At 45.5% G+C, this 26354-nt stretch overlaps 1 protein-coding gene across 10 annotated transcripts in view; it reads left to right on the top strand.

The window, feature by feature from the left end:
• The window catches only part of DVL1 (dishevelled segment polarity protein 1), a 179847-nt gene that overhangs the window by 134757 nt on the left and 18736 nt on the right, over window positions 1-26354 (top strand). For 6 of the 10 annotated variants that reach the window (XR_006286435.1, XR_006286434.1, XM_037880972.2 and 3 more), the window contains 7 exons: window positions 12417-12555; window positions 21889-21982; window positions 23075-23144; window positions 24019-24158; window positions 24571-24647; window positions 25018-25085; window positions 25628-25777. Coding sequence is in view for 8 of the 10 variants with exons in the window: in XM_037880972.2 (XP_037736900.1) it covers window positions 12417-12555; window positions 21889-21982; window positions 23075-23144; window positions 24019-24158; window positions 24571-24647; window positions 25018-25085; window positions 25628-25777 (738 nt within the window). In the remaining 2 variants the exon portion in view is untranslated. Of the gene's footprint in view, window positions 1-959; window positions 1468-12416; window positions 12556-21888; window positions 21983-23074; window positions 23145-24018; window positions 24159-24570; window positions 24648-25017; window positions 25086-25627; window positions 25778-26354 lie in introns of all 10 variants that reach the window. The other 4 variants (XM_037880973.2, XM_037880971.2, XM_043531701.1 and 1 more) reach the window with 3 other exon arrangements.

Raw genomic sequence — 26354 nt, 5'->3', positions numbered from 1 at the left:
ATCCCGTAGAACTTATTCAAGCAAAGCTCCCACTGAAGTCAATCAGTATTTTGCCTGTAATGAAAGCACAATCTTGCCCATGTGTCCTGATTCAGGAAAGAACTTACCCACGTGTTGAAGTCAGTGGGGTATAAGGACACACTTAGCATGAGATGGATTTAAGCACATGCTATGTCACTTCTTGAATCAGGGACATAACTTGTAGGATCTCAAAGTCTGTGAGGCTATATTTTGTGGTCCTTACACGTTCCAAACTCCCGTTGACTTCAGTGAAGGTTAATCTGGATTTACAGTGGTGGGAGTGAGACCAGAATTTGATCCATTGTAAGAAATGTCTCCACCACTATAAGCAGACAATATCCCTGACAGCAGTCTGTGTGTTTTATCCTTTGTCAAGTAGAAGTCAGTGGAGTTACTGTAGATTTACACCAATATAATTGACAGAATTTTGTCTGAGGAACCTGCCAATGCTCCTGTTAGATACCAATGTGTACATGAAACTGAACAAATTTATAAGAAGGGAATCCCCACACGTGTACTATAAGGATACTATTTTTAACCATTGTTTATTATTAATACATTGTCCTCGAGACAAAATGCATAAAGAATTTAAACAACTATATTAAAATAGAATAATCAGCCAGTGTAGTTAGGCCCAAACTGTATTTCTGAAATACATTAAAAATCCGAGACAATTTAAAAATAATAATCCCCAAATCATCATCCTCTCCTGTAGTCTGAGTATAAAGTAATCATGCAAATTCCAAAGCTGTGTTTATGCGTGCCTCATTTGGATAGAGAGGACTATAGCGTATATTCTAGGGATCCCATTAAAAATGTGTCCGTAAAAGGATTTGGCTCTTCAGAGATGATTCATGAAAGAGAGAGAGTGCAAAGCATGTTCAGGGAACAGCCACGTGAAAAAGCCTATGCAAATGATTTGTGTTCTGTTTCCCCAGTCCCTTGAAGATACAGTGCTCACCAGGTTGGCTGCCCTTCGGGCACAAGCATCCTTGGGATTATGTCATGGAGGAAGAGCATGCAGATTTCCCCCCCTCATAATCTCTGAGTCTTTGGGCAAAGAATTCTCTTAATGCCCCAGCTGGAGCTCTGAACGACACCCTCTTTTCAGAAGTAGAGTTATTTTTAACGCACAGAGCGGGAGAATTCTGTGCCTCTGGATTCGGTTGCTTGAGTTGCGTGGCGTGGCGGTCACGTTGCACGCTGTGGATTCCTTCCCGGGCCCCGGGGTGGGCAGAGACATGGTCACGTCCACCTTCCTGGAATGTTGCGGGGGAAGCCGGCCACGGCAGGAGAGGCAGCAGCGACGGCGGCAACAGCAGGGGCAAGGGTCCCCTCCGCGACCCAGGCGCAGTAGGAGACATTGCCACACGTGGTGTCCCCCCCTGACAAGACCTCTGGAACCCATCCGATGCTACCCAGAAGCGCAGCCCCACGTGCATCACTGTAGGTATCAAGAGCCATCTTAACTGAGGCTCCCGTGCGGTCAAACGGATTACAGGCTCCCACGAGGGCGTTTTGTAACCACGTGGCCTTTAGACAGGGAAACCGAGGCAATCTACTTGCCTCCTGCTGCGTATTGAGGGTTTCGATGATTTCATGTTTGTAAAGTCCTTTGGAGATACACAGCCCCATGTGAGTGCTAATATTTTTACTTGCCCGTCTGAGTCCATCTGATGGAAAGAGCTCGTTTAACGCCGGGGGGGCAGGAACATTATCAAACACTGCATCCACTAAAAATTCACATGTACTCTTGGCACAAACAAAACCTGCCTCCGCGCCCATTAAAGCACTTGCCCCAGCACCCTGCTATTAAACTTTCAGTGGTGAGAGGCCCATTCTCGGCATGCGAACGGAGGAGAGGGGAGTGGATCATCAACGTCAATTGGCAAGATTTTATTCTGTAAGCCCTTAGCACTCCCATGGCCTTTTCCTGGGATCTCCAAGGGCTTTATAAACCTCTCGTGACCGCTTGCGAAGCAGCTTCACCTCATTTTGCATCCTGACAAATTGAGGCACAGAGAGATTGAGACTTGTCCAAGGTCAAACAGCCAGGCACTGGCCAAGGCAGGAATAGAACCCAGGAGTCCTGATTCCCACTCCCCTGCCTTCCTTGGTAGACCATCCTCCCACCAGCTTTCCAGAGCTTTGCTTTCTTCCTTCCAACCCTGTGATTTCACGGCAAGACTGAGTCATGAAAGGGAAAACCTGGCGTAGAGCGAGACTCTCTGATCACCAACCGAAGTGACCAGGAAACTGAGGAAAGTTAAGAACAAGTGCAAATGGATCCATGTTTAACCCATGTCTAACCACAGGTGCAGCAGCCATATGGCACTTGCCTTCTGTGTTTTTAAACACTGGTATTTCATTGGAAGATCAGAGCTTTGAAGGAAACTTGCCCAGTGTGCAGATAAGCCCTGTTAGGTGTGCTTTTGTCCCAAGTATGCGAAGCAGCACTCAGCTGGTTAAAATTCTGCCTGCTTTTAGCATGCTCCTCCATGTGAAAAGTCCCCCTTGAGAACTAAAGAGCATAGCAAATTGATGTGGGCCATTAATTCTTCATAGTGGCTGTGAACGGATGGAGTTTTTCTGGGATAAATTATTTACCTGAAAACGAATGGGGAAACTGTGTGAGTCTAAATATTACACGTGGGATTAGCTATCCTAGTCCATTTGATTGGAATACAAGTCACAGCTGCAAGTTTATAGCCTCCAAAACTAGCAGGTACAAGTAAATCGTGGGATATTCTGAGATGCCAAAGCTAACCACTCCTGTCGATATTAATTCAGAGTGCGAGATAATCGCAGTGAGGAATGTTCTCATGCTGTGTTGTAATCCTTCATAAATCTTTAGCGAGACAATGCACAGGAAAATAAGTGTGTGTTCTTGTAGAGAAATACTGCTTAAAACCCTATTATAGGAATAGCCGAGAAGCCTGCACCAGACCCTAGTGTTAGACAATGAGACAGTGACAGCTTCAAAAAAAAATCCTATCAATGTTAGTTTGAATTTTGGAGCAAATTTGCTATGAGCATTTGTTTTTGTTTTCGGTGAATGTCCTGGTGAGTGAATTTATTAGCATTGAGGTTTGTGGGATCAATGAATTCTGAGCAAGTGTTGCAAGAGTGTAAAAAGGAAGGAAATAACAAATTGCAATTGCAAGGATTCTCACCTGAAACCTGATTCTAAGATCTACGCTCATCCAGTGAGAGAACAAAAGCCTGCCACGTGACCTCTGTGTTTAATCAAAAAGCCTAGCATTTTGAACGGTGAATCTTCTTTGCAAACCAAATGAGCTACTGACCCAGAATTATCCATCAGCATTATTTGGCAAAGAATTCTGAATGACAAATTCAGGGATATTGTACCCATCTGCTCACGGACAGTTTGTGAACAGAAAAATTCACTGGCTAAAGGCTCCATTATGAATGAGGAGCTGTGTTGTGAGGGAGGCCCGGTTGTGGAAGTGAGTGCCCTTCCCCGCTGTGTGGGCTAAGAGAGAACTTGGAGGTTGCAGGCGATAAATATCTCTCTTTAACCCCCTCCCCCCCCCCGTAACTGATGACATGTGGAGTTTTCAGCAGTGAACAAAATGCAAGATGGAATTATACAGAGGAAAAGGGGACCCACAGTGGTAAAAGCTCTGAGACCACCCACTCTGAATAGAATAAAGAATCTATGCTGTCTAGTCACTGTCTGGGGGCGGGGATGGAGGGATTTGGGGCTTCCACAGTGAACGTGGAGTAATGAGTGCCGGGGGCAGCCCAGACTTATTCACAGAGCCTTTCAGCTGCAAAAATAGAGAAGAGTTATGCAACCGGAGGGGAAGGGGGAACATGACAAATGCAACTGGCTTCGAAAGCTACATGCTTAATAATCAAAACTAAATATAAATAAGCTTTCTCCTTTTGATGCAGCCTGTTGGCCAGATTCATCTCCCATTCACACCCCTGTACCTGAGATGAAATTCTGGCCCTGCAACTTTGTGTGATCTTCGTGCTCCAGCCAGTTGGAGCTGGGAAACCTTTCCCCAACGGGGGCTTGTTTTTAAGATCAGGGCTCTGTTTAACGTCAGCTCCACCAAATGAAATAGAAATGATCCGCTCCCATTGATGGGATTGGTTTTATAAGTTGCGACCGATGAATAGCAGAGGGAACTCAGGAAGGGCAAGAAAAAAATACAAAGGGGGTTTTGTCTAATGGGGAAGTATACAGCGGGTCTCCTGGGGGTTAGTGTTTTGGACCTGTGCGGCTTCTAATTTATACGCAGCTCCTCTATGAAAAATGGACGTTTAAAATTCGGAAAGAACAAAGTGATTCAATCTGTCCATGTTAAAGTGGGAGTCAGCTAGTGAATCTGGAAAGCTGCAGCTCTCACTGAAGTCAACAACAAAACTTCAGAGGGAGCAAGACTTCGCTCCCGGTTTGTTGTCCGCAAATGATATGCAGTCAGCTCTCCCAAGCAGCTCCGCTCTGTGTTGGGTCTGCATTTGGTGAGGTGGCTTGGGAGTTCCCATGGCTATGCTATAGGTTATTTATTCTTGTCTGGGGTACTGACTCCACATTGCTACGTTTGAATGATGGATTCTTTCTATTCCTGTAGTGCCGGGAGGGCCCCACTTGGAGATCAGGGACCCATTGTGCTAGGGGCTCTGCACACACATCCGAACAGTCTTTGCACCTAATGGCTCAAGCTCGAATCTTTTGAACTTTTCGGCATTCTGTTGTTTAGCCCCAGTTTTCAGAGGTTTATATCCCTTAAAACACTGCTGAAGTGGATGGAGATTTTTCAGAGCTCAGCATTAGGGTGGTGTTTTGTTTTGTTTTTGGTGGGCTAGTTTTCAGTTAAACACTGCTACAGCACTGTGGTGGGGGTGAGCCAAAACACTGTGCGGTAGGGCTAGCAGACATTTCCCCAGTGATTTGCAAACCTAGAATAAGGAACATTCTCTGCACCACAGAACTTACAGTCTGAGGTAATGGGTACCATGAAAAAGCCTGAACTGGATCGAAGACAGACCAGGTTTACACAGACAAGATAACAGGGAGACCAGTTTTATTTTCTTCATCTATTGTAGCACCTAGGAGCTCCAGTCATGGACCAGGGCCCCATTAGGCTGTACAGGACAAAAAGATGGTCCCTGTCCCAAAGACCTGCCAGTAGAGTGGGTTTTACCTCCAGTGGCTGCATTACCTGCTAACGTGTGTGGCTTTGGGTAGTTCTGGGGCCTAGAGTCAGCAGTGGGAGTTGCTGTCCCTGGTCAGGAAATGGAGACTGTCCCTGAAATCCTTTCATTGCCCTCCTGGTCTCCTCGGCCCCTGACTGACCAGCCCACCTACTCTTCCTTTCTTCAACCTGCTCTCTTCTTTTCCTTCTCCCTCCCTTGGGGATACCAACAAGCTCAAGACACAATTGAGATCTGGATCCCAGATGTAGCTGGATCTGGGGTTGTGGTCTGGGTCTCTCCCTGCCTTAGGAGCCTCCCTCTCCTCCCCTATTCACCCGTTTTTGAATAACCTCCTTCTGGGCCTGCTTCCCTTATGGAATTTCCCATCCCACTCAACAATTCCCACCAACCCATGCACAGGGAAGGGGGGAAGGAAGGGTGGTTTCATATTTAAGACACCAGACTGGGACTTGAGCGATCTGGGTTGTATGGCTGGCTCTGCTGCAGACATTCCTGTGAGACCAAGTCCTTCTCTGTGCCCCAGTTCCAATCTGTAATGTGGAAATAATAATCCTGCCTTTCTTCCACCTGCCGTCTGACTTGTCTGTTTAGACTGTAAGCTATGTGCATCAAGAACAGTTGCTCTCTGTGTGTGTGTGTGTGTGTGTGTGTACGTGTACAGCACCTTGCACAATGTGGTCCTCATCTTAGTTGGGAAGTTACCGCAATAATAATGTGAGAACCTGTTTCCTATCATTCCTTGTCAGGCTAACCATAAGACGGGGCCTCTCAAGCCTTTTCTGACCCACCCCTCTGCCTTTCATGCAACCCCTGGCCAGTTCCTGTTAACTTGACTTTCCCAGGGATCGTGTTGGCGGGGGGTGCGAGGAGATGCTGTTCTTTCACTCCGAATGCTGCCATGTGTTCCTGTATTTTGGTTTGCACAATAAGGGTGCCCCATCCCGCACAGCTGATAAAATAAACTGGAAGCTTGGTGTTTATTTGGCAAGTCCAGGAGCCCTCCTCTGAATGGGAAAGGAGAATCCTTAGCAGCCAGTTCAGACAGAAACACAGCACGGAGATTCAACTGACCCAGAATGATGGATTACGGTAGATGGGTTTCCTTAATCCTAGTGTTTATCTGCAGTGTTTGCTGAAGACCCAGCTACAGGCTGATTTGCAAATATCTGCTGGCGTTGCGACCACCTCCCCTCTAGCGTTTCCCTGCCAGCTGCTGGATGTGTTCAGGTTCTGTTATCGCAATCACTGTTGCTATTCGTTTTCATTATTTTTCCTTCACTTCGTCCCCAGGACTCTGCATAACAGCAAGGACTGGAGGGTTCAGTGCAAGGAGATCTTTGTGGATTCCTGGCCTAACCCCAAGCATATGGGAGTGGAGGTGAGAGGGGTATTGGTTACTATAATGGCTGCTGAACCCCAAGGCTGCGGTAAATTTTTCCATCCTTCCCAGCCCTAATGAGATCCCTTGCACAAAGGCAGGGACCATTTCTCTGTGTTTGTACAGCACATCAGGACCCTGATGCCGTCCTGTGAACTCTCAGTACTACAGCAAGACAAACAACAAATCGTCATCATAGCGGCTCTGAACATTTCAACCTCATTGTTGGTCGAGCGTAGCAAAGTGTTCAAACAGAAGGTGTGATGGAAGTGTAAAAAATTATTATTATTAGGGCAACAAATTATTAAATATTTCTGAATCTGATGGACAGTTCCTGCCCTCTTACCTGGCAGGGTATGTATTTATTTCATGTGGTCTTATAACCAAAGTACAGACCCAAAACATGGATTTTTTTCCCCCTCTCTACCAAAATTAAAAATGCAGTCCAATTAAAAGGAAAGCCAACAGGTATTCCACACCAACAGTGATCAGCACAGTAAAAATTGGGTCCAACAGTCTCTTCCTAAACCCTTTTCCTCTTCCCCTCAACTTCAGCTTCACATTGTGACAAATGTTTGTTGTCAATAGACACACCTTGCCTTAGTGAGGTGCTGCCTGTGACCTGCCTGATTGGAAATGCTGCCTTGAGACAGCAAAGCTGTAAAGCTAATCCCTTTACTGTATAAATTCATCTGCACGGCTCCTCAGCTGTATGGTAGTGTCAGGCTCCGCTTTTGTTAACCAGAAACGCATTGAATCCAGCTACGAAGCCAACACCAAAGAGGGACAAAGACTCACTGTTTGCCCCTGGCCAGGTCACTTAGGCCCTGATCCTGAGAGGTTTTTAGTCTCCTAAAATTCCATTAGCATTTATGTGCCTAACTCCCTTTGGCTCCTTTGAAAATCCCATCCAAAGGAAGTTAGGCGTCCAACTGCCTTTGAAGAAGTGGACCCCAATTTAGCACAGACCTTGCACACGTGCTTAAAGTTTAAGCTCCATTGACTCCCCTAGGACCTGAGCACATGATTAAAGTTAAGTTAATCATGTGTTCAGGTGCTTTGCTGGATTGGGTTTTGCAGAGTGAAGTTCCTTATGCTCTCTGTTGTAAAGAGCCGTGAGAGCCTTTGGGTGAAAAGTGCTCCTTATTGTTATCCAAAGCAGAACTTAGGAGGCTTAGCTAAGAGTGAGACAGGTTGGGGGAAGAGCACCTGCAGAATGTGGCGAGGGAATGGGCACCTAGGATGGGTCTTTGATTGAGGGGCAAGAAACATCTGGGTGTGGAGAGGAATTTCAGGAAACGGGAGGAGAGCCCCAGCAGTTAAAGCTTCACGCATGGCTTTGTTCTCTTGTAAACAGATTAAAGAGCTTCTGTGTTCTTTAGCTCTCCGGTTCACTTCCCATCTCTTGTCTTACTAAGTCACCAGAAGCGGGGAGCTCTGATGGTGACTCCGATTGCCTGGCAGTTACTTTAAATCTCCCTCAACAGAATAGGCTTCTTTCAGCAGCGAAGCCTTTGTGTTTTTCTGTTTTGTTTTGTTTTATCCCGCCCTCCGGACCAGTAATGAAAACATTCCTCCCTGGACCCGAACAGGTGTGGGCAGGAGTCTGCCTTTTGCGCTTGCACAAGGGAAGAAACAAAGGGTTCCTGGTTAGGAAGACACCCGCGTTTTGGGGGATTTAAGATGGGATTTTTTCAGAGGTGCCTATGGGAAGTTAGCCACGCAAATAGCACTGACTGTCAATGGGATTTGAGTATTTCTTGGGCCACGTATACACGTAAGTGCTGCAGCGGTGCAGCTGTATCAGGAGAGAGCTCTCCCGTTGGCCTAATAAAACCCCCTCTGCGAACGACAGAAGCTGTGTTGGCGGGAGAAGCGCTCCTGCTGACACAGTGCTGTGGGCCTGAGTGCTGATGTTGGTATGATTTACGTCACTCAGCCTCAGCAATACAACCTAACTTCGCAGTTCTATAGACCCTCCCATCTAAAGGTCTCCAAGACTTTATGGATGTTAATTAAGCCTCAAAACCCTCCCAGCAGGAGCTAAGTGATTGTATCATTCTCCAGTTTACAGATTGGGGGAAACCGAAGCACAGAGAGATGAAGCAACGTTGATGCTGGGAACAGAATCCAGGCCACTAGGGTTTCCAGGCATGTGCTCTAGCCACTAGACTACACTGTATCTGGATTTAAAACTATTCACTCATTTCCCCAGGAAGGAGGCTTGTCATTAACCCAAGCCAAGGACACTCTCTGTGGTTTTAACGGGCAGTTTAGTAAATTTCACACAGCTACCAATTTGATGGACAGAACACGGTTTTCTCAGCTTTAGAATCGGGAAAGTTTTTCCCTTTTCCTTCTGTTTTGTCATGGATGACAGCACCAATGAAAGAAAAAATTGGCTCTTAAAGCTTGGCTGAGGTGCTGGGTTTGAACGTTCAGGGCATTTGTAGAACAGATTACTTGACCTTAGCTGACAAAGGTCAAAGTTGGCTAATTCCCCATGAGAAGAAATAGCAGTTTAGTCTTTACTTCCTCAGTGATCATTCAAGAGACGTGTGTGTCTGTTTCCAGGCCGCCTGCTTGATCATTAGAATAGCTTTTGCCTGAACACTCCTGTGGTCCAGGCTGGGAGGGGCAAAATTTGACTTCCTTTTATTTTCCCTTCTGTCTGTGTTGAGTCTGGGATACATGGACTTTGTTGCCTGGTCCCTGAGTTTGGTTTTAAATCCAGAACTAGAAGGCTATTTTGGGGAGGAGTCCCACCACATTTTTTACCTGATCATCTGTGGTGCAATATACGCGTAAATTATTAGTTTCTAGCCTGTTTTAGACTGTAGAATTTGGAGAAGTAGCTGTCCATTTTGAATGTTTATTCAAATTAAACCTCGTAGATCCATAGATTCCAATTGTGATCATCTAGTCTGCCTTCCTGTACAACACAGGCCAGAGAACTTCCCCAAAATAATTCCTAGAGCAGGTCTTTGAGGAAAAACATCCAATCTTGATTTTAAAATTGCAGTGATGAGAAATCCACTGCAACCCTTGGTAAAGTATTGTAATGGCTAATTACTCTCACCATTAAAAATTTACACCTTTTTTCCTGGTCTGAATTTAACTAGCTTCAACTTCCAGCCATTGGGTCATGTGATACCTTTCTTTGCGAGATTGAAGAGCCTATGGTTAAATATTAGTTCCCCATGTAGGTACTAACAGACTGTAATCAAATCACCCCTTAATCTTTTCTTTGTTAAGCTAAATAGACTGAGATCTTTGAGTCTATCGCTATAAGCCATGTTTTCTAGTCCAGTGGTTCTCAATTCAGGCTACACAGATGTCTTCCGGAGGTACATCAACACAGCTAGATATTTGCCCAGTTTTACAACAGGCTACATAAAAAGCACGCGCGAAGTCAGTCCAAACTAACATTTCATACAATGACTGGTCTATGTACCATACGCTGAAATGTAAGTATAATATTTATATTCCAACTGATTTTTTATAATTCTATGGTAAAAATGAGCAATTTGTCAGTAACAGTGTGCTGTGACACTTTTGTATTTTTATGTCTGATTTTATAAGCAAGTAGTTTTTAAGTGAGGAGACCAATCAGACTCCGGAAAGGAGTACGGTAGTCTGGAAAGGTTGAGAGCCACTGCTCTGGTCCTTTAGTCATTTCCTATGTATCTGTTAAATTGAGCCTGAACTTCAAGTGTTTTAACATTTCCCCCTCTCTTCATTGATGGCAAGAATCATTCTAATAACGGATTGGTTCAACTTGTGAAAAAGTTTCTTTGGATTCCAGTAGTGTCTAAAGGTCCCGACCAAGGCCGCACTGTACTGGGAGCTGTACGAACACGTACTACGAGGTAGTCCCTGCCCTGAAGCACTTGCAATCTAAAAAGACAAGACAAAGTACCATTGTCCCAGTGTTACAGATGGGAAGTTGAAGCACTGAGAGATTAAATGACGACTGTCCCGAGGTCACATGGGGAAACTGAGGCAGTACCTGGAACTGGACACTGATCACCCACCTGAGGCTTTAAACACAGGACCATCCTCGGTGGTCTCAGCATAGTTCCGAGAGGACAAGTTTCCAGTCTCAAAACCCACTATTAGAACTAGTTCACAATCCTACCAGAGCGTCAGGGCTTGGATGGACCATGGCATCTGAACGGTCCCCTCGTGCACCATACGCTAGCTAGGAGGGATGCTGCCAGGCGTGGTTCCCTGCAAACCAAGATTGAGTCGCATTGACCAGGAGGAGGGGAAACTGACAGTGCCGCTTTCAGGTTGCACCCGCTCTGGCAATGCAAAGACTATTTGGATCTTCAGGGACTGCCAACATAGCCCCTTTCTCCACTGCTAAATTCACGTAAACTGGGCCAAGGCGGTGACAGAACGGGATTTGGAAATTGTGCAACAGACGGATCGGCTCGGTTACTGTCATAGTACTTTATCTAGCTTTATAGCCGTGAGTGCTTGAATTATAAAGAATAATAATAGTGCTTTGTAATTCTTGAGTACCTATTTGTCTGGAGATCTCAAAGTGCTTTACAATTACTCCCCCTGGGAAGGAGGGAGGGAAGTAGTCAGATGCCCTTTTCCCAGATGAGTAAATCGAGGCAGCAAGGTTAAGGATGGCAGATCTGGGACCAGAAACCAGCTCTCTCAACCCCTGGTCCTGTGTCTGTCTGCTAGTCCATGCTGCTTCTTGTACTTTTCAAGTAATCTTACTTCAGAACTTATACAAAGTCTTAGGCTGTGAAAGTTTCTTCCTGGGTATAATAATTGCCCTCTGGTTTGTGTATTCCTGGCACTGTCATTCTTTCCGCATGAAGCTTTTCCATTGTATAATCTGCTTGTACCTGGGAAGGCATTCCAAGGGTTAGAAAGCATGCTTTAAAAAGTCATTCCTGCTTTGAAGTCCAGTTTGTTGATTTCTTGACTGGGTTCCTTATCAGAAACAGCCTTTCCGGCGTCTAGGACAAGAACTTTCTTGGCAAACTGTATCGCTCTTAGGTCAAGGATCTTTTAGTGACAGGTGACTGAGTGGGAGAAGGGAGCGAGGAAGTTTGTTTTGTAGCGGGCTATCCTGAGTGTTCCTATAGCCAGAGGTGAACCAGTGGTGCATTCAGGTAAATGGGGTACACTTTTGTAGGGAAGATGTACAGGGAAGTCCTTGCCCTCTGATTGCATGCTCAGAGCTGTGTTCGCAGAAGAAAATGTGCCAGTATATTTTATGCATATGGAAAGGCCAGGACAATGAGGCTGCAACGTAGCTGTACTGCCCAGGTTATGGGGTGTGGAGGAACGTACGGATTTGTGTTTGAGAGAGAAGCTGATAGCACTGTGCAGACCGGGGCAATGCACATTTTGCCCCGCTGCTTTACGAGTCTCACCCCCAGTTTGTGGCACCCCATGCTATGTGCTGCTCTGCAAAGAACCTCAGTCCTGACTTTCAGCACTTGCTGCTCTTTCAACGCTGGGCTCCCCGCAGAGCTCTGCTGTGATGCACCTCAGTCCTGACCTGCAGCCCATCTGCCCTAATCCCTGTGCGACTCTCCCTGTGAACCTTAAACCTGGTCTGCGAATGTGCCAGAGCAGGGGTAGATGGGGGAAGGCTAGGGCAGGATTTGTCAGCTGTTGACTGAAATCCAAACACTAAGTGGTTCCGTTTTCAAGACGGGCCCTTTTCGAAGGCTGTTGAGAATTGGTTGTTTTTAGTGTCAGTCTCATGCTCCCTTCCCTGACACCTTCCTGCCACTGCAGTTGTTTGTCACCCTCTCTCCACCTCAGGCCTGATTTCCTGCTGTTCTCTCCACAGTCCCTCGGATCAATGGGCACCCCAAGCTGGACAGGCACCGTGAGCACCCGCCCGGCTACGACAGCTCTTCCACCATGATGAGCAGCGAGCTGGAGTCCAGCAGCTTCATTGACTCTGATGATGACGATAACACAAGCAGGTAGGGAGCCGGTGTGGGGAATTCACGCGGCGCAATTAGGGTAGATTTACTGTGTTGCTCTTAATCGTGTAGGGCCAGATTGTGACCCTAGCTACGTACCGAGCTAAGGGCGCGTAAGGCATCCCTTACACGCATCCCTTACCCCCATCACCATTTGCAGCTTGGAACAGAGCGTGGGGGAGGAAAAGCAGCCTCCGTGGGGAAGCTTCTGCAAAGGTGGGGGGCGGGCAGCGTTCGGGAACAGGTGGAGCCTGGGCTCCACATCACCTACCCACACGCGCTGCCAGCCAGTGCAGCTGAGCAGGTACAGAGGAGAGACCTGGTCTGCAGTAGGTGTAGGACTGATGCAAATCATATCCCCTGCCAGGAGCAAGGAGAGGGACCCAGGGGCCAGACTATGACTGATTTTGCCACTCCATTACTGCAAGATTTAAAACAAAACTCACCATTGTTTTTGCAAGACCAACTTCTTGTTCCCCCTGCTGATTTCCCAATGCAAGTAGCTATAAATGCTGTATCTAGAGCTGTACTGATGTCCTTTGGAGATGCTGAGCTGAGAAAGCCCGTTCCAGGTCTCTGGTACTCCAAGGAGGCCTCTCGTAAAAACAAGAAAGACACAACTTGATATTCCTGTCATTTCTAAGGTGAAAAGCAAACAAAAAAGGAGCCCAACTCAGCAAGGTATTTAAGCACATGCCTCACTTTAAGCACATGAATAGCCCATTAAATTCAGAGGAATTATTTGCAGGCTTGCAGTGAGTCAGGTGCTTAAGTGCCTTGATGAACTGGGGCCTCAGTTATTTTTAATTTGCTAAAATCCCACTTAATTTGAGCTCCATTTTGACACCTGTAAAGGGCGAGGAGGCTGCACTGAGTAGTGCGGTATGCAGAATGCCCATTTGTCCATGCACATGCATGCTCATTTGGTCTACCAGGTCACCTGTTGACAGTTTGGCCGATTTTTGCTTTGACCTTAAAAAAAATATTTGCTCGCAGACACAGTCTAGGTGAAAAACGCCCAGCCAAAACTGATAATTTCACATGCAAATGGAAATTCCCTGTGCAAACGTGAGCTGTGGGCATGGATCGCAACACGTGAAAATGAAGGGACCAATCCTCAAGTATTTCACACAGATGAGTAAGCCCATCAGCCTTCCCTGTGCCTAAATGATTCGCAGAATCCGGCCCTTTGCCTTTAACCTGCATCCATTCTAAGCTTTCCTAAAACCTTTGGGGGTTTCCAAGAGAGCCTTGCAACTCATTTTGTTTCTTGTAAATAAATGAATCATTTCCATGGCAGCAAGATATGCAGTAGGGCAGGATTAGCACAGTCAGGGTGGTTACTAAAGCACAGCATGCTAGACCCAGCTAAATCCTGTCCTGTATTTTAATAAAGAAAACTCTCTACACCTGACCCAAGATGAGAGCGAAATTCTTAGAAGCTGCTGCCAAGGGCCCTTTCCTTTCTAGGCGAGGGCAGAAGTTCTTGGCATACAAAGCAGCTGCCAGGCTAGCTCGTCAGGAAGAGCAGCGTAATGGCATGCTCCAAGGTATGTTGTTCTATAACAAAGGCGATGTTCATAAGCGGATGAGAGATTCCGCTGGTGGGGGGAGAATTTTCTTCACGGGCGAACACAGCCCGATAGAAAACCAAACACGCTCTGGAGCTGCTGGGGATGGGGGCCTGGGGAAAGGGTTAAAGGGGGTAAGTTTGTTTAATGGCGTTGATAAAGTCTAGTGTTGGAGGCCGAGTTGAGAGTGGGGAATGAGTGGGTCGGGGGGGGGACAACGCGGAGAGAAGAATCCAAATGAAAAGAATTTTATGGTGGTAACAGTGAGGAGGATGTGAACTTTCTGTGGTACTTCTCTGTGAGTATTTGATTGATTTTAACTTGGAGCGGCGCAGCAGAGTTGGTTAATTTCCAAGCCGGGATGTGTTTTAGGGAGGGTGACTTTATTTCAGTGAGTGGCTATTTCAAGGCAGTACAGTTCCCCAATTCGACACCATCTTCTAGGTTTCTTTTCTTAACCAGAATCCTGTTCCTCCAAGATTCATTTCTCATCTGTGCCTTATATGGTAGGAGCCATCTTTCTTTCTTTCTTTCTTTTTTTTTTTTTTTTTTTTTTTTTTATAGTGCTGGCAGATCTCTGTCTCAGGTTCTCTACAGACCCTGGCAATTTCGCTCTCTTATGGTTCAGGGAGTTTCAGACTTTGATCTTCTGATTCATTTTTGTGCTTTTCGTATGGGAGGTGGGAAAAAGATACAAAAAACCATTTGTTCTCTTTAAAAAATTACTTTAAAGCAATGTGATAGAATGGGGTATAGTACACAAGTCATTAAACAGCATAAACTTAGTGGCGTTTGCAGGTAATGGGTGATCTATTGAGTACAGAGCTGCTGGGGAGTAATCCATTCAATACGAAGGTACTTTTCTAAAGTCTCTTCCTTCCCCTAAGACCATAAATAGTTGGAAAATGAAAGGCTGTTAGGAAGCTAGGCTTTTGACAGCAGCCTATAATTATTATTAATAAGAACTCTTAGCTCTAATGTGGTCAAAATCATGCGTGGCGAGAATTCCAACTGCACTGACTTCAGATGTGCTGTAGTCTACTGCATAAAAGAACCAAATGGAAAGAACGTTTTCTGAAGCGCTTTTTGCAACTACATCTATCGTTACCACTTTCCCCCCTTCTTTCCTTCTCTTTGGAGAAACCAGATTGCATTGATTATCCTCATTTTGTAACCTCTGTGTAGAGTTTAGTAGCCTTTCGGTTTTGAGGAGTGCTCGAGGAGTTTTGGCCAGTGGTTGCAGCAGGAGACTGAGAGTCAGGACTCCTGGGTTCTATTCTTGGCATGGCGCTGACATCTGGTGACCCTGGGCAAGTCACTCTTTGTCCAATTGTAAAATGGCTATAATCATTCCTACCCACCTCCCAGGGATGTTGTAAGGATTAAGTAATTAATTCTCGTAAAGCACTTTTGAAATACAGGGCGTGAAAAGTGCTACAGAAATGAAAATTAGTATGACTGACGTGTAATTGTAATATATATTTTCTTTACTGATGAAACATGGAGTAAGCAGCAGTTCTGCTGAGGACACAGGTTGAAAAAGTTGGCAAGGAGAGATGGCTAAAATGTTATGGCAACATGCAAGAGGAAATAAGTTGGATTCCTTTGATTTTTCCCTAATTATTTTTTCTGAAAGAAATCGCAGAGACTGTGAAGCCTGATATTTACAAACATGCTTTCACATCATCTAGGAGTCTTGCCAAGACCAACTGCTTTCCTTGTACTTGCACCCAAGGTTGTTAAGATAGCTTAAAACCTTGCCCAGCTTCCCACAAGAAGGGATCAAGAATTAATTGAATTAAATGCATACACATTTGCAGCATTCTTCAGCATAACTTTCCTCTTCTTTCATTTCTTTTGCATACATATTGCAAGTACCATTTTAAAGTCCTTCATCTATGATGGAAAGATGCCGGAAAGCAAGAGAAGTGAAGTGTGTCTTAAGGCTGAAGTTGTGGTCCTGAATTTTGAAAGACAAAGAGTGAAAGAGCCAATTTGGATTGCATAAAAACTGCCCCAAATCATGGACCGTATTTTAGAACCAAATATGAATGGAGATCTTTTGTGGGTCTGATTTCCCCGCCCCCCCAAATCCTGGTTTCTGATGCAGAGTAGAACTGGAAATAGCACAGAGCAAACGAAGATGACTCCTCTTAGTCTGATACCAGCTGGAAACCAAAGTCTTTCAAGAAAGTCTGTTGTGTGGGATATCCAGTTCTGTTTTTACAGATCGACCGTGTTCAGCATTTGGAGAGGTGCATATCCTAATGAAACCCAGATTCCCAAATGAGGCTCACTTCTCCCTATGCAGACTCGTATCTTTTTATCCAGGATTGCGGAGGTACGTGGGGAGGGTAAAGGTGTGTATCCTTTTGAAGATGCTCAGAGTGTGGTTGACAGTGGAATCAGCCTGTAGGTGGTGATAAAATGTTCCGACTGCCATCACCTTCACACGTATGCAAGTATCTTTCCCCAGTTTGCCTATTCTTTCTGTCTAATCCCTCTATTTAGGCTCATCACTATAGTTGCTCTCTCATATACTGTACGTTCTCTGGGACAGAGACTGTCTTCTTTGTTTGTCTTTACAGTGCCTAGCACAGTGGAGCCCTGGGGACTACCATAATACAAATAAATAATAACCGAGTGCCCAGCTCCTCTGGCCCAGAAAGTAGAACACATGGGTGGTGGTATTGCCCAGACCAGACACTACTTCCCCAGCACTTTAGAGCCAATTGGATGCTTTGAGTGAATGTCTGGAATTTCCTGAGGGTTACAGAACCATCTTTCTGAATCATTAAGCAGATTGTCTCCCTTTTCCTTCAGTTTGTAAGAATCTGTTTGGTATGCTTTTCATAACCATGCTCTGCTCTGACACGGTCTCTGTTCAGAAGGTATAATTTACCCTACTCCTTCAGAATTCCTTCAATTTAATTATGAAAGGTAAGCAAGTCAGAACGGGTAGGGTACGTTGTTTTTTAAGAAATCAGTAATAAAGGACGTATAAGATGGTGATTTGGTGGAAGAACCTCTAAGAATATCTGACAGTTTGGGTTGAATAATGACCTAGAGTTTGGGTGCTAGTTCTCGGACCTTTTTTGAGCCTGTAGAACCTCTAAGTCTCATGGGAAACAGGCTTTCTCTCGAGATTTCTGCTACTTCTTCCTTCTGTTCTGTTCACTTTCTTGTGGTATTTTTGCACCTCTTTGTAACACTAGCAACATGTCTGATGTGGCTTCTGTCTAGTGGCTGGGTTACTAGAAAATAACAGCCTACTACTGGCCACCAGCCAAGCTTTAATGGTAGAAGTCTAGCTTGAGCTGGAAGACCCAAGTGCAAACCATGCTAAAGACTCGTTACACTTCCAGCCCTGGCCAGAGCCCAGAATTGCAGGAGCAGCAGAGAAAATAGGAGGAAAAGTTAAGCGAACTACAGATCGGTGAGAATATTTTAGCCAAATTCTCTTGGCCATCCCTTGCATCAGATCACTGTCCAAGATGTAACCATCTTGCTGGTATTTTAGCAATGGACTGTATTATCCCTTCTAGTCACAATCAGGACATCTTTAATTGGTGTCAGTGCAATTAGGAGCTGAGCTAATTTTACCCTTGTATATATCAAAGCTAGCTTTGAAACACTGAGTCCCTGACTTGATGGGGGATTAAAACGTCACTTGTAAGTGCTCACAAGGTCAGAGAGCAGCTGCATTTTCCAGCCAGATTGACTGCAGACAAATATTTTTAGTCCAGCCTGCCAGAGAGAATGCGATTGAACCCCTGGTATAATTGCTCTTTGTGTTTCTAAGCAGCACCGTGTTGATGTGCCTCAGAGCAGGAGGGCAGGAACTGGCACAACCAGTCAGCGTGGGCAGTTCGGCGGGTTTGGTGACTGGAAGTGTGTGGTGATAATGAGAATATTGACAGGGAGAGTGTGTGCTGGAAGATGCTTCTGTGTCAGAAATATTGGAGGTAACACTAGGTCGCTGCCAAGACTACTTAAGGCAAAACTGGGCTAGGGGGGTCTTGAAGGTGTCTTAAGTTTCTGCCTACTGGTCCCGGGATTTCCTGTCCAGACAAAACATCCTTTTTCTGTGACGTGAAGGAAGAACTCTCTGCTACTGGGAGAAGTCCCTCCCTGATTGGACATCTGAGGCATGGCCTGGCATGTGCGTTTCGCCAACATCTCTAACCTAGAGCCCGCTGTTTACAATGGGAAATAGCAGCCAGTGGCATTAACCCTTTGATTGGCGTGGCACTGTGAAACCAAACAAACGATATGGTGAGCTGCATGGCACGTGTCCTGTGATCTGTTTATCCATTGCAAGCCAGAATCCCGCTCCTTGGGAGTGTGCACTGTCCCCGTTGTCTAGAGCGGCGTTTCTCAACGACTGGCCCGTGGACCGGCGCCGGTCCCTGAGATCTTCCTGACACAGTCTAGGGAGGCAGCAAGCCAGTCCCTGACATGAAAAAAGTTGATTCATAGATTCATAAATATTTAGGTCAGAAGGGACCATTATGATCATCTTGTCTGACCTCCTGCACAATGCAGGCCACAGAATTTCACCCACCACTCCTGCAAAAAACCTCACACCTATATCTGTGCTATTGAAGTCCTCAAATCGTAGTTTAAAGACTTCAAGGAGCAGAGAATCCTCCAGCAAGTGACCCGTGCCCCATGCTACAGAGGAAGGCGAAAAACCTCCAGGGCCTCTTCCAATCTGCCCTTTAGGAAAATTCCTTCCTGACTCCAAATATGGCGATCAGCTAAACCCTGAGCATATGGGCAAGATTCATCAGCCAGATACTACAGAAAATTCTTTCCTGGGTAACTCAGATCCCACCCCATCTAACATCCCATCACAGGCCATTAGGCCTATTTACCATGAATATTTAATTACCAAAACCACGTTATCCCATCATACCATCTCCTCCATAAACTTATCGAGTTTAATCTTAAAGCCAGATAGATCTTTTGCCCCCACTGCTTCCCTTGGAAGACTATTCCAAAACTTCACTCCTCTGATGGTTAGAAATCTTCGTCTAATTTCTAGTCTAAATTTCCTGGCCAGTTTATATCCATTTGTTCTTGTGTCCACATTGGTAATGAACTTAAATAATTCCTCTCCCTCTCCGGTATTTATCCCTCTGATATATTTATAGAGAGCAATCATATCTCCCCTCAACCTTCTTTTACTTAGGCTAAATAAGCCAAGCTCCTTGAGTCTCCTTTCATAAGACAAGTTTTCCATTCCTCGGATCATCCTAATAGCCCTTCTCTGTACCTGTTCCAGTTTGAATTCATCCTTCTTAAACATGGGAGACCGGAACTGCACACAGTATTCCAGGTGAGGTCTCACCAGTGCCTTGTATAACGGTACTAAAACCTCCTTATCCCTACTGGAAATACCTCTCCTGATGCATCCCAAGATCGCATTAGCTTTTTTCACGGCCATGTCACATTGGCGGCTCATAGTCATCCTATGATCAACCAATACTCCAAGGTCCTTTTCCTCCTCTGTTACTTCTAAATTTCTAAGTTGAGAAACACTGGTCTAGAGCAGCACCTTCTAAACTATTGCACGCTTCAGCAGATCATTACAGCCGCTGAAAATCAACTACGTGATGCATAGCTGCCGGGAATTATTTAAAGCACAGTTATAATCAGAAAAAGATGACTGTATAAAAATTGCCATGTGTTTTTATTCTTTCTCACTCATGGCCAAACCCAGCTGCATGAAAGTCAATAGAAAGATTAGTGCGTACTTCACCATGAGTCATGCTGGACTTCACCCCTTCCCCAGGGCTCCCTGCATGGAATGAAATCTCAGCACAAAGTTAGTTTGCCTACTGAAGCCCTACTCTTATCAGCCTAAGAAAGGCACTTGCCTCTCACTCGGCAGCCTTCCCAGGAATCTTGCTGTTTGACTTGTGTCCAAGCAGGAAAGTTTCCCCGGAGTCTCTCGTCAAGTAGCAGGCAGGTTCATTGGACTCAAGCAAACTCACTTTGCTGGACTTTAAGCCCACCTGATTGTTGTGGGCTGGAGAATTCAGCTCAGTCTTGAATGCAGTTAGGTTCATGCTCTAAGAAGAGACTCTGGGAGGAAAGAGGAGAAGAGTGAAAATCCAGTGGGGAAAAATATTGGTGGCAAAATGGACATTATGTGAAACTGACCCCTATGCAGAGCAGCCAACAAGAGCTAGGCACCCTGGAAGCCATACTGTACTATACCTGGAGCGCTTTGGTAGGAGTTTAGTGGTGTGTGGGCTTTGCCAGCAATGGAAGCACTTGCAATCACTAGTTGCTTTTGAAAATGTAGGCCGTTGCCTTTCCAACTGGAACTGTCCTGCTGGCTGAGAGGAAGCATGTGCTTCATGTTGACAAGCTTTGAGTTAGTTTTGTGACCTTAGAGGATGAATTGAGAGGTTCACAAACCCTCCAGCTCCTTGAGGTTCCCATCCCCAATATTCACTCCAACATGCACATGCAGAGTATACACGAGTTGAATACTCCTGTCATGTGGGGATTCTCATGACAACAGGCCCTTCATGGAATTTCCAGGGTTTGTCCTCTCTTGTGGTATTCCAGCATTTTGAACGTGGCCAGAACCTTGTAGATCAGAGCCAGGTAGACATGGAAAAACCGGTCCAGGGTCCCTCTTGCTCAGATCTGTGAAGCAGGGACTTGCATCTGCCCATTTGCTCTTGTAGCTGCTATGTTGTCCTGGTTAAAGATATTGCATCATCTTTGTCTATCTTAACCATTTTTAGAGTAACAAATAGAGAGGAAGGATGTTCTTGTGGTTACCCACCAGACTGGGATTTGTGAGATCCGGGTTCTGTCCTTGGCTCTGCCACAGGCTGCTTGTGCGACCTTGGACAAGTCGCTTCATTTCTTCGGCTCTCAGTTCCTCATCTGTAAAATGGGGATGATACAACTTCCCTACCTCACCGAGCGGTTCGGAAGAAAAATGCATTCATGGATGTGACACGCTCAGCTATTACAGTGCCTTCGAAAATCATAGAAACAAAAATAAATAAATACCTCCATGGCAATGTAACTCTTTCCATCACGCGGACCGAGGAGTCATCTGAACAAGCATAACTATTTAAGAGAGTTATTTCTTTAGCTATAGTACGTCCCCATTAAGTTCCTAGGCATATGGGATTCCAGTTGCATGGAGGGAATAGCAGCATGCTGACAAGGATCTCTTTCTTTCTCCAGGGCTCTCAAAATGTAGCATCACATGATTCTCCAAGGTTCTCTGTGCTGGAGCCTTTCAGAGCAGAGATTTAAAATCATTGCTTGGCCTACAGCTGTCTTTATTGTGTGCAATTTTCTTCACTGGATAATGGGGTCAGGACCACCGCAAAGTACTAGGCAATGCTGGGGATCTGTGACCTTTTGGGTGGTTAAATCAGAAGGATTTGTGTTTGCTGAGCTGGGGGCTGAATTCACTCTTGCTCCCGGAGAGGAGGAAGATAGTAAATTATTCTCATTAATCCATGTTGTAATTTAGCCTGTAACTTCCTTGTCACAGTTAATCTACTGCCCTGTGCATGCTGCTAGGCAGAGACCAAGATTTAACACTGGAGTGAGCGGCAGTTCAAGGATGGGCGGGGTGGGGGCATGCATCGTGAGCCAGTTGCTGGGGCCTACATTTCTTGCTCCCTCCTGGATCTTTGGGCATCAGCCCTTTGTGGCAGGGTCGAGAGTTGCAAATGGCCTCACTTTTATGCAGCTGAATTGTGCTTTGAATTCTCCCCAGGCTGAGTAGCTCCACAGAGCAAAGTACTTCGTCCCGGCTCATACGGAAGCATAAACGCAGGAGGAGAAAACAAAGGATGCGACAGATTGACAGGGTAAGGTTGGTGCTGCAGCATGCAGCGGGGTGGGTCATGTTTCTGATGAGTGCAGTGTGTGTGCTAGAAAGAGGTGATGGGACTGGTCAACCGCCTACTGAAGTTAGTGGAAAGATTCCTGTCCACTCCTATGGGCTTTGGAGCAGGTCCTTGACCTAGGAATCTTGACATATCATCACAGTTTGTTGTTTTTCTTCAGCCCTCTGCCTCTGATGCTGTGACCCTGCTTCTTGCCCCATCTTCTCACTGCCACGTGCTCCCATGAGACAGCCTCAATCAGGACGCTGTCTTCAGCAAGGGGAAGGGCCAATGGCAAGGTTACTACAGTACTGGGTATTTGGCCTGCCCCATCCTCTGCTCCCGTTCAGGTCAATAGGAGAGAATGCTCAGCTCTTAGGAAATACTCAGCAACTTGCAAGGATTGTCTCTCGCTCCATTCTGGGACAGTGCTACAACAGCAGCACCAGAGTGACTCAGATGATGTATTACAATTTCATCAGGCACTTGTTTGCTTTTCAGAAAAAATATATCCCTTGGGGCTGTAAAGAAACAGAATATGTTAAGCTCTTCTTGCTAGAACTGGGCTAACAGAAGAGCTATTCTCAAACATGTTTGCTGAACCTTGAGAGTGTTTTGATTCAACTGTGTGTCCCCCGTTTTCTGTTTGCCGTTCTGCAAACTTTTGTGAGGTCATGTTTTATTTGCACGGATGGTTGGGAAAGAGCTTTGATTCACGTGAATACCAGGCCTCCCGTGCAAATGGGCGTCTTTGCAACAGGAGTACTTTCTTTAGGTCATCTGGTCTGAAACTGTACCACATGACTTAGCATGCACCATTCAAATAGACAACCCCTGATATTGAGCATTGCTATGAGCACTTTTAAACAACCCATTGGGTGAAATACGGTTGTTTGAAGAATCATGAATAAGGAATCAATTTCAAGAAATCATGATGGGTTCCTAGGTGGTTTCCATACAGAAGGAAGGTCCAAATCTGATCAGTTGGTTGCTCCCAGTTAGTTATTTTCATTGCTAGATTTTGAACCATTTAAAAGCTGGGATTCTTATGAAGCCTCTGTTGTATTTTTCCAGTCATCCTCATTCAGCAGTATCACAGATTCAACCATGTCCCTGAATATCATCACTGTCACGCTCAATATGGGTAAGATGACGTTGTAGCATCGTTGTTGATTTTTATTCTTAATTCTGTTTGTCGAGTGCTGTTCATTGTTGACTATTAAAGTCAAGACTTAGCATGATACAATAGCTGAGCTACTGCAGTTAGGGCCTGATCCAAAGTTCTTTAGAAGTCAATGAAAAGATTCCCGTTGACTTCAAGGGGCATAAATTTTGACAGCTGTCCAGACTGCCAAATGAAGCATGTGGGTCTCAATCCAGTTCAGAGTGGATGTGTGTCCATATCCCATAACCAACATCATAACTGTCTCAGATTTTCAAACTTCGTGGCAGATACAGCGGGATAGGCCATGACTGGTCATTGGAGATAAAATTCTCCTCTCACCCCTAGAAGTGGGGTAAGGAGGAAGGTAGCTTGGTGATGGAGGCTTATGTTGCTGCCACCCATGTTGTCCCCATTGTTTGGATAAATAGACACTTTCCGGGCTGTCAGTCCAACCCCTTTCACCAGCCCTGAATTCCTGCTGTCTCAGTGATGTATGGAAAAACAAACAGGACCTGATGCTGTTAAGTATTTTATTTCTAGGCGCAGACAGGTCTTTTCAGTACAGTTCCTCTTGCTTATTTTCTTTAAAATGTGCACATTTTCAACAAGTCGTATGAAAAAATAATCCAAGATCAACAACCTCTCCCTGCTTGGATGAATATGCCAGGTACATACAACCAGCTCAGCTTAGCCTCTTGGTCTGAATGTCTACAATGCTTCTGTTGATGATGTGGTGGTGGTGAGAAATCTGGAAGACACCTGTCTCTCTTAAGGCCATAGAGTAATACTTGGCCAGCTTTCAGTGGCCTTCCAATCACCTCGCTTGCTTTTTCTCCCCCCTCTGCCTATCTAGAAAAGTATAATTTTCTGGGGATCAGCATCGTAGGACAGAGCAACGACCGAGGAGATGGTGGCATTTACATTGGCTCTATCATGAAAGGAGGAGCCGTAGCAGCAGATGGCCGAATTGAACCAGGAGACATGCTTCTACAGGTTGGTCCATGCCCCCAAAATTATGCCACTTGCTGAAATATTACTGGTTTCAGCTTGGCCTTTCCACCAGCTTCCCCCGTTCCAGAACCCGTGAGCGAAATTCACTCTTGTGCAAAGAAGTTTTAGCTTGCACAAGGCCTACCTACTACATAAGTCTCCAAATATTTGCCATTTAACTTGAGTTCTCCCTGCTGGCTGGCTGACCAACTCTACAGCACTGAAAAATCTCTTCAGTTTCTCCACCAAATGAAAACAGTTAAGACGAATTTAAGATGGGGCTTCACTCATAGTGCTTGACAATGCCCTATTCATTGCCATTGGCATGGGACAGGCTAACACTAGCCTAGTAAAACGGCCTTTTCCCTTTAGTGGCAACCTCTGACCATCATTGTCTTTTTGTGGCATGTTCCAGGTGAACGAGGTCAACTTTGAGAACATGAGCAATGATGACGCAGTGCGGGTTTTACGGGAAATAGTCTCCAAGCCTGGGTGAGTGTGTCACCAGATCCCTGTTTTTCCCCCGTCTCCCGAAATTTAGTGCTGGGCAAAGCTCAAGAAGTTCAGCAGTTCAATCTGGATAAGCACCGAGAGTATGGATGCTTATCCTGATTATCTGAACCACTTGGAATAGGTTAGCCCCTGGCTGCTAGTGTACCAGCTAAAACCAACACAGATTGGTAGCTGTCTTGCTGATTCATTCCCTGTGGGGTTCCTAGGGCAAAAACCTCCTCAAAATGTGATTGTTCTATCTGGCCATCCTTGGGGAGGAACAAATCCGTTCACCACGATAGAATATCGTTCTCCCGGTTCTACAGGGAAAGGTAACTGAGTCATCCATATTTATTTTCTTTATTTTCAGACCTATCAGCCTAACGGTGGCCAAGTGCTGGGATCCCACACCTAGGAGTTATTTTACTATCCCCAGGGGTAAGTGAGCAGCCAGCATAGCAGTGCTAAGTTGCAAGGTTTTCAAAATGCATGGCACAAAGACCTCAAGGGTCAAGGCATTTCCAGCTACCCTGTTATCTTAGGAAGTTTTGTTTTTTTTCAGAACCCTTTGCAAACAGATCAGAATATCTAGTTCTAAGTTGGGGGTGGGGGGCACAGGACTTCGTTCTTTCTTGGATTCAGTTAGCTTTGGGTCTGGACTCTGGGTAAGGTTTCACAGTATAATATGAGAAGACTCCTGCCACAATCACAGGAAACTATTCATCTTGGATCTCCCCTCCAAATCTAACCCAACCGTCCCTGCTTAGTGTCCTGGATGAAGGCAAAAGTCCCTGACTATTCCTTCTGGTCCCCCACACTAGTGATCATCTTAGCCCTGTGCATGTGAATGACAATGACCCCAAGATACTGACAGTGTCCAAATAATTGTCTCCTACCCACCCCCTCAACTGAATCCTGCTGAGGTGGATTCTGCCGGAAATCTGATTTGTTTCTTTCTTTTTGTTTGTTTGCTATTCCAGCTGAACCGGTGAGGCCAATCGACCCTGCAGCATGGATCTCTCATACCACAGCCATGACGGGAGCATACCCCCGTTACGGTATGAGCCCCTCCATGAGCACCATCACATCTACCAGCTCCTCACTAACAAGCTCAATTCACGATTCGGAAAGTAAGTCGCACTGCGGCCAGCACAGGGCAGGTGTCTTCTGCTCAGGGCCGGCAGTGTAGAGCTGCACAAAAAGCAAAGCAAGACACAAACAAACACCACAACCGCAAGAAAACATTTTAATTTTTAATTTTAACGTGTGGGGAGCATTAAAACTTTCCAAAGGTTAACACAGGGATGCCACAGCGTCGGAGGAACAAGGTTTTGCACTTAGATTTTGCACCATATGTTAGAAGAGCTTCCCCCATGTCTTCCAATAAAATGGAGGGGCAGAGCTCCGTCCTAATGTATCAGTCCCTTACAGAGCCAAACGCCGTTTCCCCCAGGTGGATAACCTTGCGGATCAAGAAGTAGGGCATTATGTTTGGAAACTTTCTATTTGCTTTCAAAACAGCCTTCACAGTGTTTTTAATATGGTTTAATTGGGTTGCCATTTCTTTTTTGGAACTTTATTAAATTTAAAAAACCAAACCAAAACCAAAAGCTGGTGACTTTTGTCCTGCAAGAGGAAATGAAGGGTCAGATTTTCTCCGCCACTGGTCTGGTCTGTTGTGGCAGTTCCTAAGTTCTCCTATCAGCC

This window comes from Chelonia mydas, chromosome 18 (assembly GCF_015237465.2).
Source record: "Chelonia mydas isolate rCheMyd1 chromosome 18, rCheMyd1.pri.v2, whole genome shotgun sequence".
Taxonomy (NCBI): Eukaryota; Metazoa; Chordata; order Testudines; family Cheloniidae; genus Chelonia; species Chelonia mydas.
The sequence above is the reverse complement of the archived record's forward strand: the minus strand, read 5'-3'. Positions and strand labels throughout refer to the sequence as shown.